The sequence below is a fragment of the Xyrauchen texanus genome, chromosome 38 (assembly GCF_025860055.1).
Source record: "Xyrauchen texanus isolate HMW12.3.18 chromosome 38, RBS_HiC_50CHRs, whole genome shotgun sequence".
Taxonomy (NCBI): Eukaryota; Metazoa; Chordata; class Actinopteri; order Cypriniformes; family Catostomidae; genus Xyrauchen; species Xyrauchen texanus.
Genome location: NC_068313.1, coordinates 15,001,576 through 15,013,311, shown reverse-complemented (window position 1 = coordinate 15,013,311; position 11,736 = coordinate 15,001,576). Strand labels below are relative to the sequence as shown.

The window sequence follows — 11,736 nt, the reverse complement described above, 5'->3', positions numbered from 1 at the left end:
GTAAGGAGAGTTCGAAAAAGTACCTTCTAATTCTAAATGTTGGAAATGTATTCCCAGAAACAAAAAGGAAACCACATATAAATCATACCAATAGCCTAGGAAGAGTTGGAAAATGTTCTGTAAAAAGGAACTCAAGGGAGACAATACTCACAGATTCTATGGATGAAGGAAACACAGGTGCCATCCTCAAAACTCTCATGGACGCTTCCAGATGGTGAGCCGACAGAAAGAAATTTGGAATCTCTGCAGGCTCTGAACTGCCAAAAATTTAGTTTAGGTAAAAATATCCCAGATTAGAGGTAGACAAATATATCGATTTTACCTATCACTCAGTGACAATAGCAGCTATGGAACTATCGGTTATCTGCAAAAAGCTGATAGTTTTTTTCAACAGTTGGAACGGCTTAGTTATACAGTATAACAACAGCCTCTAAACACCCTGTGGGGATTTGTTGTATCTAAATCTTTCATCTTTGACAATATTATATTTTTATCCTTTCAATGCATATCTTGGTACATATGAAAACATGCCCCATCAGCACATTCAGTATACTAATATATATATATATACAGTGAGGTTAGTGGAAATAAATAGTTAAAAAATCATACATTGTGATTTCTGGATTTTTTTTTTTAGATTATGTCTCTCACAGTGGACATGCACCTACGATGACAATTTCAGACCCCTTCATGATTTCCAAGTGGGAGAACTTGCAAAATAGCAGGGTGTTCAAATACTTATTTTCCTCACTGTATATATATATATTGTAACGAACCCCGCTCCTCTAGTTCGCTCCGCTTCCTCGAGCACACACGCTCGCTCCCAATCACCCCCCTCTGGCTCTCACGCTCGCTCCCAATCACCAGAGTATTAGTTTCACCCGCACTCGTCCCAATCACTCGATTATTAGTTTCACCTGCACTGTTCGTTTTCCCCTATTTATACGCTGCCCTTTCGTCTCACTCGTGTTGGTTATTGTTTAGTTTACCCCTTCGCTTTGCCAGCTCTAGTGATCCCCTAGCTCCCCTGTCTATTCAACTCAATTGTCTTACTTGTTATACTGATTCTGATTTCCCCGGCTTCGACCTTACGCTTTCCTCGACCACTCTTTTGTAGATTTGCCCCGTTGCCATATCCTGATTCCCCGGCTTCGACCTTACGCTCCCCTCGACCACTCTCTTCTGGATTTGCCCTATTTGTACTTTTGCTTTGCCTGCAATAGACGCAGTTTGACTATACATTGTGACTGTCTCTTCTTGTGCGGGTTACAGAATAACCAACCTTACAGAAGACAGTCACAATGGAATCCATTGAGGAGCTCCGCAGCTCGCTAGAGCGGATTTGCACGGCGCTTTCTGCCCAAGGATCTACGGTTGGGAAACACGTCCAAGCGCTCACGGCCCAGGGACAGCAAATACAGGAAATACTGCATACGGTACGTACCATTTCCGATCAGTTTCAACCTGTTCCACCTGTGTCTGTCCCTGTACCCGTTGATGTTCCCACCGCATTTCCCAGCGCCGCGAGCTTTCAACCCCCCCGAGCGGTTTGACGGTTCGTCGGGAGCTTGTCAGGGTTTTTTAATGCAATGTACTGTTTATATGACGTATCACCCCCTTTTAAGCACTGACAGTGAGAGAGTACATTTTTTAATCTCACTGCTCTCGGGGAAGGCACGGCAATGGGCCACTGCATTGTGGACTGCCGAGAGCCCCCTTTTGACGTCATATGATCAGTTTTGTCACCAGATGGCCGTGGTTTTTAATCACCCGGCAGCTGGTAGGGATGTAGGCAGCCGCCTCGTGTTTTTGAAACAGACGTCACGCACAGCCACTGCCTACGCACTTGATTTCCGCACCCTTGCCGCGGGTAGCGGGTGGAGCGACCCCGCTTTGTTAACTGTATACCGCCTGGGTTTGAATGACCAGCTCCAAATGGAACTGGCATGTCGAAGAGAATCGCTGTCGCTGGAGAACTATATTCAGCTCTCCATCACAGTGGATAACCTGCTTCGCGACCGTGCTTGTCGGAGCCCCTCTGTCGTCCAAGAGCCTGCTATGGGTCTCCACTCGCCTAAACTCGTTTCTCCCGAGTGCTCTTCCAAATCCGAACCTATGCAACTTGGTCGCGCCCCCTAACTCAGGCGGAACAAACTAGATAATCACATGGATGTTTGTTGGTGCCAGACAGGCTGGTTTGAGTATTTCTGTAGCTGTTGAGTGAGTGGCAGTTCTGCAAATATAAATGTCTAGTTGATTTGAGAGGTCAACAGAGAATTGCCAGACAGGTTCAAACAAAGTCTACGGTAACTCAGATAACCACTCTGTACAATTGTAGTGAGACACACACACTGTAACATAATAGATGCTATTCTTCACACACACACACAAACACACACAAACTATTCTTCACACACACAATAAATGGCATTCAATCCTAAATGCATAACTGTTAATGCCTTTTTTTAGCTTTAACAAACCGAGGCATGAGTTAAAATAATTTTCTGTGGTAATCAACAGCATACCACAGTTGCTGTCAAAAGAACTTGTAATAAACACAGAAATGTTTCTTTAGACTAAAAATCAATTGTTTTGTGTCAAAGCTTGTAAGGATACGGTTTTGTTCTCCTCTCATCAGTTTTATCATCTGTTTCTGAGTCAGAATCTGTGATAGGAGATCCGTTTGGACTTTCATCTCTTTCTTCAGCCAAACTATTACTTAAGTTACAATCTTCCACCACACTTATACTAGAGAGAGCAAAGTCTCTATCAAGACCATCTGGAGATTGCTGCTTCTCCCTGTCATCTGTGACAATATCTGCTTCACTCCTAAATGTATCAAGCTCAGTATCAGATCTTTCACAGAGGTCTGAATTAGAATCATTGCCATGCGATTCCTCAGTCAATGACTGCGGGTTAGTTTCTGGTAAGAGTTCTCTGGTGTGCCTCTCCTCTCCTTGAACGTGATGCTCCACTAACTCTAGACTCTCCAGAGATCCCATATCTGGGTCAGACAGTAGACTGGTCCAGGGGCTGGTTCTGTCTGTAACTGAGGTGACCTCATTGAGTGTGCGAGGCTGTATCAAAGTTTCCTCAAAGTCCTCATGGTCATCTTCCTCCTCTTTATCTCCTTCCACACACTTATCTTCATCTACATCTTCATCAGATGGGCTGTGATGAAGCTTTTTGTCTTCTGGAGAAGCTGGTGACAGTCTGGTCTCTCTAGGAGTAACATCTTCATCCTCTGATACCATTTCTGAATATTTATGAGAGTGAGTTTCTGTCTCAGAGCTCTCAGATTCTGATAATATCAAACGATTAACCCCAGAGGTTAAATGTTCTTCAATCGCAGTAAGTGTATCTGAGGTTTTATGGACAGTTGGTGTTTCTTCCGTCTGGTGTTCACTTAAGCCTGATTTGAAAAGAAAGCCATAAAAATCAACATCCCTAAAATAAACAGTAACACAAATGATCCAGCAAACAGGTAACAGCTCACCATTTATGATGTTATTGACCTCTCCAACCAGCTGACTGGACTTCAGCAGCAGTTGTGTGGTGTCTGTCTCTGAGTCCCTGTGGTGCTCCTGCCTGGATGTTCCTCTCGGCTCGCTCAGCTTTGGGAATGTTGGAGTGGACAACTTACAGCTGAAATATCTTTGGATGTCATCCAGCTCACTTAAATTTTTCCTTTGAACATAGCAAGAAAAGCTATGTTTACATGCAGCCTAGTAAACCATTAATAATCTGACTGATATTCCAAATGGAACGAAAAGCTTTCATAAACCTCAATTTGAGAAAAAATATCCAATTGAGTTTGCATAAAATGAAATATCTGATTTAAAGGTGTTGTGCAGATCTTAAATGGATAGTTCACAAAAAAATTCTCATCATTTTCTCACAATGGCATACCAAATATGTAAAGGGCTCGACAATAAGGACTGCCCAGAGAGATAAGGACTAGAGAGATCCAGATAGTTAAAAGAATAGTCACTGTTAAAAAATATGGTTTCTTGTTAGGAAAATCTGACAAGCGACATCTTTTTTTACATTTATGGTCGCTGTTTTCTTCAATGCATTGATTGACACTGTCTGCTCACAGCCTCACAATAATATCAGTGCTGTAGAGTAATTCGCCCTCCCACAAATCGCCACATGGACCTATCACAGCCCCTCCTCCCTCTCAACGAACACGATACAAGGAAGTGCAGGAATTTAACAAGGACTCGGGGCAAAAATGCCACCAAAATTGACAAAAATATCCTAGAAATACAAAATATGGGGGGAAAAAATGCCCACACGAGTTCCCATGTTTTCTTAATAATATCTGATATAGTTAAATTACATACATTCTTCTTTTGTCTTTTCACTGAAAATATTTTTTTCCCACACCATCATGCACATAGACGAGCTCTCTCCCTCTATCAATCTGCATTAGTTCGGTATTGTACTCCCGCGTTAAATTCTGTTTGCCCCTCGTTAAAAATAAACATGCTAGCGGGTAACACTCTTGCTCACTGTGCTGTATTAGAAATTACAAAACATAATGCAACCAAATGCTACAATTTACTTAATATCTATTACCTACGGCCGAATCACAGCAGTGCTGATGTAGTGCCAAATTGCACTCTTGCTTGTGTGATATTGCTTATATATATATATATATATATATATATATATATATATATATATATATATATATATATATATATATATATATATATATATATATATATATACACACACACACACACACACAGTAGTGTTTCCATGTTTTATGGGGACTTTCCATAGACATAATGGTTTTTATACTGTACAAACTTTACATTCTATCCCCTAAACCTAACCCTACCCCTAAACCTAACCTTCACAGAAAACTTTCTGCATTTTTACATTTTCAAAAAACATAATTTAGTATGATTTATAAGCTGTTTTCCCTCATGGGGACCGACAAAATGTCCCCACAAGGTCAAAAAATTCGGGTTTTACTATCCTTATGGGGACATTTGGTCCCCACAAAGTGATAAATACATGCTCACACACACACACACACACACACACACACACACACACACACACACACACGTCTGGAATAATGTACAGATTTTGCTCTTATGGAAAGAGATTGGTACTTTTATTCACAAAAGTGGCATTCAACTAATCACAATGTATATCAGGACATTAATAACATGAAACTGTTGTAGAGCAGGTAGAATTCAATGAAGCTGTCAGCTGAGGACATGTGAGGTGTCTATTTCTCAAACTAGAGACCCTGATGTGCTTATCCTCTTGTTTAGTTGCACATCTGGTCTTTCACATCTCTTTCTGTCCTTGTTAGAGCCAGTTGTCCTTTTCTTTGAAGACTGTAGTGTACACCTTTGTATGAAATTTCAAGCATTATATACCCTTCATTCCTCAAAACAATGATTGACTGATGAGTTTCTGAAGAAAGCTGTTTATTTTTTGCCATTTTTGAACTTAAAACATGCCAGTCTATTGCATACTGTGGCAACTCAAAAACAAACACAAAGACAATGTTAAGCTTCATTTAATGAACCAAATAGCTTTCAACTGTGTTTGATATAATGGCAAGTGATTTTCTAGAACACAATTAGCAATTTAGCATAATTACTCAAGGATAAGGTGTTGGAGTGATGGCTGCTGGAAATGGGGTCTGTCTAGATTTGATAAAAAATGACTTTTTTCAAATAGTGATGGTGCTGTTTTTACATCAGTAATGTCCTGACTACACTTTGTGATCAGTTGAATGCCACTTTGGTGAATTAAAGTCCCGATTTCATTACGAAACAGCAAAATCTGGAATTATTTCAAACTTTTGGCCGCCAGTGTGTGTGTGTGTGTGTGTGTGTGTGTGTGTGTGTGTGTGTGTGTGTGTGTGTGTGTGTGTGTGTGTGTATTATATACACAGATATAATATTTAGCTTCTGACACATTTTTAAAGCCATGATGGTAAAAATAAAAATTTTCATTAAAACATTTCGGCAGGGCAAGTAAAAATCTGAACCACTGGCCAGTAGGAAAAATCCTTATTGTTGAGCCCTCGTGTATGACTTTTTTCTTCTGCTGAACGCAAATGAAGATTTTTCTGTAGATCCATACAATGCAAGTGAATGTTTGCCAGAACTCAGAAGTTCAAAAAAGCACATAAAGGCAGAATAAAAGTAAACCATAATACTCCAGTAGTTATTTCATTAAGTAGTTAATTTTAAAGTATAAATCTCAGCTTTTGGCCAGCCTCAACCAGTAGGTGGCTGAATGTGAAAATGAAAGTAGACATTTACAATAATAAAGTAAATATTGATCTGTTTCTCACCCACACCTATCAAATAGCTTTAGAAGACATGGGTTTAACAACTGGAGCTCCCTTTATGTACTTTTTGGACCTTCTGACTTCTGGTCACAATTCACTTGCATTGTGTGGACCCACAGAGCAAAAATATTCTTCTTAAAATCTTCATTTGTGTTCTGCAACAGAAGAAAGTCATACACATCTAGGATGGTGAGTAAATTATATGTTAAACAGACAATACTTACCATATAAATCTTTGAATCTATCACAATTAGATTAAAAATACTTTCCCACATGCATAGAGTAATACATAGTGCCTGCTTCCAAATCCAGAGATGTCTAGTAACTGGAAGAGGAATGGGCATGACACTTGTATGTTTACAATCTTTTAGGATGCTGCTTCTAATAATTTAGAAATGTTATAAAGGCAAACATACCAATTACACACTAAAGTGCTATGGTGAGTTTCCTAAATTCTTAGTCAGCTGATATGGTTGTTTTCCCTGATGCCACTCTTTGCATGTGCAGAAATTTTGTTATTACAACAAAGTTATTCTGTGTCATTGATCAAGTGATGGAGAAAGGACCTCTTAGCTTCCCTGGCTTCCGTCTTACCGGACAAGTCGGATGAAGTAACATTTACGTGCATAGTTCCAGCTCACAGTGCAAAACAAGACGTTTTCTGCAGGGCTTTTCATATGGACTTCAAAATGGCACAAATCATGTGAGTGCGGCTTCACAATTGCTGTAGCAAAGTGTGTAGTAATATTGTGGAGGATGAGCATTTAAGAGATTTAATGCCAAACTACTAGGACTAGATATTTAAAGAAGTCAACCTCCCATTTAGACATTGGGATATGTTAAATGTTACTAGAATTGGTGATATTTTAGTGCATTTACCTTATTTGGTGATATTTTAGTGCATTTCTAGCTATATACGGTGGAATACACTGTTTGGAAGTTTTCTTTAAGTAATTGGCAGCAGGGGTGGGTACCTTAGGGCAGAGAAGAGTGTTGAACTAGAAGGGTGAGAGTCTCCAGCCAATGAGGAGTGAGAAGCTCTCTCGACTTCGTGCAAATTCTGATGGAATAATCTTACGTTGTCCATGTGCTCTTCATGACGATCCATCACACTGGACCTAACAACAGATCCACATAGGCATTACTGTAGTAAATCTTATAAGGCAGGATTTCTGTAATTGTTTTTGTTATATATACCTGTCAGAGAGCAGTCTTTCAAGTTGTTCAGGAGGTGTGCTGATTCTCTGCTCTGAGAATCGAATGATGTGGCTGGGGAAGCTGCTATAGGTAGCTGTGGTTTGATAGCAGAGTGGTAGAGTCCCAAACAGAGCCTGCAATAGACACATACACATCACCACGTGAGACAACTATATTGAATTTTCAGGTGGAAATATGTTTACATTTATTAATGAAGAAGAGGCTTTTATAAAACGAAAATTACAGAACTGATCAAATTGATACATTTTATTAGCGTTTGTGCTCTCTTGGGAAATGAACCCATGACACCACACTCTACAAGTTGAGCAACAGGAATTCTGATTGAAAGCTGTTATTTATTCTTATAGGTCATGGTGAGAACTCAAGATAAATATGAAACAAAATCTACACTTACACTAGAATCCGGGGCATTGGTCTCAGGTACTAGCTGTCTCTGGGCTCGTAACTCCTGCACTGCCCTCAGAGGAGACACGGACACCTTTAGCTGTCCCTGACACTGCCCACTGAAATCTGTGATGTTGTACCAGCCACACACTGACTGAAAACCCGACAGAAGTGGTGACAGGTCTACAGACGCAAATCCAATCACCCGCTCCACCTCTGCACAGGAAAATATCAGTTTAAAAAACACATTTTAGTTTTTACAAGAAAATGTAAGTGGTGCTTGTCCATGCAAAACTCAACATCAACATGCTAGGTTTTTGTGGGTGGTTGGCTGCTAGGGTGTTGCAAATGCAGTTGCTAAGTTTTTTTAATTTTGCCATTTTGTATTATGAGTCTTTGTTATTCTGGTCCCTAGATATGGTGCAGGTCCCTCCATCAATGTAAGTCTATTGGATTATTTTTGTGAAAATCTTAAGTGTGATGTGAATGCTTAGAAAAGTAAAAACACATATAACCTCAGATATCTGCATGATTTGAGGTATCTTTCATATTTGAAAATTGCACTATTCTCGTAAATGCACAAAGAGCAGCGCAAATGTATTAAATTTTTGTGCTAATTCTGAGCGCATCTTTTGTGCCAACACAAAGCGCAAGTAGGCTTAGGTATTTACAATTGTATTTATGATGTAATTTTTATTGGTATATGTGAGCCAGAGGAGGGTGTGGCAGGGCCGTGAGGGTGCACGGCCAGCACTGAGTCAGCTGATCAGTGGGAGAGGGGGATAAATGGGAGCCAGAGACGCCAGTTCGAGAGAGAGAGAGACACACATGATTTAACACAAGTTAATTTATGCATTTAACATTTTTGTCGATTGTGGCAGTGGCTCAGTCCCGAATGCACCCCGACCTGAATCAGGCTGGGGTGGAGTGTGACGATTTATGTTTATGTTTGTTTAAGTTCATTTATGAATTAAAAGTTTATGTTGATTGTGTGTTCTGATATATCTGATACAATCACTGTTAATACTATCCATGATTTGTGTGTCTGTAGATAAAAATAATACTTACATTCTCTTAAATTTAAGGGAGCGTAAATCCAAATCCTGACGAGAAACACATTTTCCATGCATATAAAAGGAGCGTGTCACGGTCAGAATTATGACTGACATTCAACAAGGATGCAATTAAAACACAAACTAACACAAGTACATATTTATATTCTTCTAATTCATTGCATACAGCCCATTAATACTACCAACTTCTTATGAATGTGCATATATATATATATATATAATAGGATGCAGATGGTGCAATAACCGGAGAAGAACCTCAGAATTAAATTGCACTTGACTCAGCCTATTACCGCTTTAAACACGGAATTTCGATAAACCCGCTTGCGCCTAGACTTAGCGCATGCTTGCACGAAAACACCCAGACTTCATAGCCATTCCCATTGACTTTGCACTCATAAGTTAAAGCATAGCACTGAAAATAGCACTAGTACGCTTAAAGCAGGGCCCTCGGTCCATAGCATAAACTAAGTACCTAACTTTGAGCAATAGTAATAGTGATTTCCTTAGCAAACGCCACTAATAAACTACACCAGAAAATGGAATAATGAGTAATAATTATAATAATGTGGCGGTACCTCCTTTATGCCAAACTTTGAAAACCAGGGATTGCTGGGGATCCAAAAGTAGCTCCTTTGAAAGCCTTAAAACAGGAAACGCAGCCAAATTGAATTTGTGCTTACCATTCTGTCTATTACTAGGTGTCAGATGATGAATGTCATAAAGATTAATGGATTTACCTGCATTCTTGTTGATGGCACCATTCAGGGCAGTCACTGTCTTTGATCAGTGCAGTGGTCACTGTGCCAGAAGCATCAGCAGTAGCATAAGAGACACAGCAACTGGGTAAACTTCCACCCCGCTCAGCAAGAGGACAACCTGAGGATGAAAACAGTGCTAAAACATTACAATTATTCCCACTTGTTTGTGTAACTTCATCTTGAGTACCATATTTGATAAAGCAGAATCAAAGATTCATAGAATACGCTTTACATGATTCTCACACTTTTTGATCCAATGAATTTCCATGACCTTTCCAGTCATTTGTTACTAACTGGGTTTTAAGAAATCAAGTAAGATTCAGACTGATTCGCTAATGAATCATTCAGACAGATTGCAAGAGGTTCGACCCATTCATTGAAAAGATCATAACTAGAATAATGTGCATTAACTATAGAACTAAACTAGACTAGACTAACTAGACTTTAAAAAAATATATAAAAATGTTGTGGTTATTTTTACCCTTTAGACTCAGATGCATTGCTCTGTCCACAGTAATGTTAGCTATGAAGGTGTCCTCAGTGCTGACTTCTGTTGTGGTGGATTGTGTCGGCTCAGTGCTTATGACTGATTTGATTGGCTGTCTGCTGGGGGATTGAGACGGTCTAGACAGCACTGTGGTGGGGAGGCCTTCATCCCCTTCATCTTCTCCTGAGCTGTGAAGATCTTCAATGTGTGAAACAGTTGGAGACTCATGTGGTATGGAGTCTGTAGTCACAGCGATATGGACTCTGAGAGCAGCTCCACTCAGATTCACAGCGGAGCGTTTAAACAAAGGATACACACCTACCATGAGAGAGATATGTCCGTTAAGACAAACAGAAAATAATCAGTCCTGAGATGGAATGCATAACTTCTTATCACTAAGTCGGGTAGTAATTGCTAGTTTGGCACTACATGTTGCCAGAGAGAGGGTGGAAAATGTTCACGTAAAACAACTCTGACTAACATTGTAAGTGGACTTAAGGGGAAAAATTTTAAAAGCAGAATGTGTCCCCTTTAAATGTAAATAACAAAACGACAGATTTCTCTACCGCTGATTGTTTGTTGGTGATTCAGAGTAGTAGCAAGAACAGAGAGGTCAACGAAGGCACAGCCCACCAGACGGTCTGCGTTATGAGGTCGGACTCTCTTTTCCTTCCCAAAGGTCACCCACAACTGCACCTCCAGCCTTTCCTCCCTTAGGTACCAGCGCAGGGGCTGAGTCCTCCTCAGAACCACATTTCTGCTTCCCTGAAATGCAACTGTGGCTAGACCTTCTCCCTCGTTCTCCTCTAGAACAGGGTGTCTAAGTTCTGAACAGAAGGTTTGCTGGTCGTACAGTTTGTATCTGTAGTAGCAGTACGTGGAACGCTGAACGTCTTCATGTCCTGGTAGCAGCAGGCAATGGATGGGCAGCCATGCTCTAGGCATGGAAACAGACCATGCCAGAGTCTTTGTGCTTGCTTCTAGAGCATCTTCATTGTCTATATCTGCCTCATCTTCACTGTCCTTCCCCACATCCCAGCCCAATCCACGGGCTGAACTGATTATACGCTCTCTATCTGCATGATGAGAAAAGTTAATGGAGATTTCAAGTCCTCCTGCTGAAGTCAGCTTGTGAGATGATGTTCTGTTCTGAGGTAGAGAAATACTGTACCAGCCACATATTCCTGTAAAGTAAATAATAAAAAAGCATAAGTTGGCAATTAACAATAACAACACAGTCAAACAAAAACATCGAAATCATGGACATTTTCATAAATTCCATACCAATTCTTTTATGAATTAAATCTTCAAGCTTAATTTTCACAGTGCCCAAGACAGTGTCCTTGGATCTTGTATCGACCACTACAATGGGGGAGGAAAGAGACATTTACTTTATTCTAATAACAATGAGGATTAGTGTGATCATATTAGTACACTTGAAATACAACAGACTAATGTTGTAACAGCCCCTCTTGTAAACTCAAGCAT

General features: G+C 40.1%; 1 protein-coding gene across 1 annotated transcript in view; it reads right to left on the bottom strand.

Moving 5' to 3' along the window:
• c2cd3 (C2 domain containing 3 centriole elongation regulator) overlaps nucleotides 1-11,736 on the bottom strand; it is a 29,077-nt gene that overhangs the window by 939 nt on the left and 16,402 nt on the right. The window contains exons 22-32 of the mRNA XM_052110182.1: nucleotides 11,533-11,610; nucleotides 10,815-11,432; nucleotides 10,243-10,566; nucleotides 9,741-9,879; nucleotides 9,579-9,643; nucleotides 7,941-8,146; nucleotides 7,526-7,659; nucleotides 7,303-7,446; nucleotides 3,497-3,687; nucleotides 2,617-3,412; nucleotides 152-257 (exon numbers count right to left, since the gene is read on the bottom strand). Of these exons, the coding sequence (XP_051966142.1) occupies nucleotides 152-257; nucleotides 2,617-3,412; nucleotides 3,497-3,687; nucleotides 7,303-7,446; nucleotides 7,526-7,659; nucleotides 7,941-8,146; nucleotides 9,579-9,643; nucleotides 9,741-9,879; nucleotides 10,243-10,566; nucleotides 10,815-11,432; nucleotides 11,533-11,610 (2,801 nt within the window). The remainder of the gene's footprint in view (nucleotides 1-151; nucleotides 258-2,616; nucleotides 3,413-3,496; nucleotides 3,688-7,302; nucleotides 7,447-7,525; nucleotides 7,660-7,940; nucleotides 8,147-9,578; nucleotides 9,644-9,740; nucleotides 9,880-10,242; nucleotides 10,567-10,814; nucleotides 11,433-11,532; nucleotides 11,611-11,736) is intronic.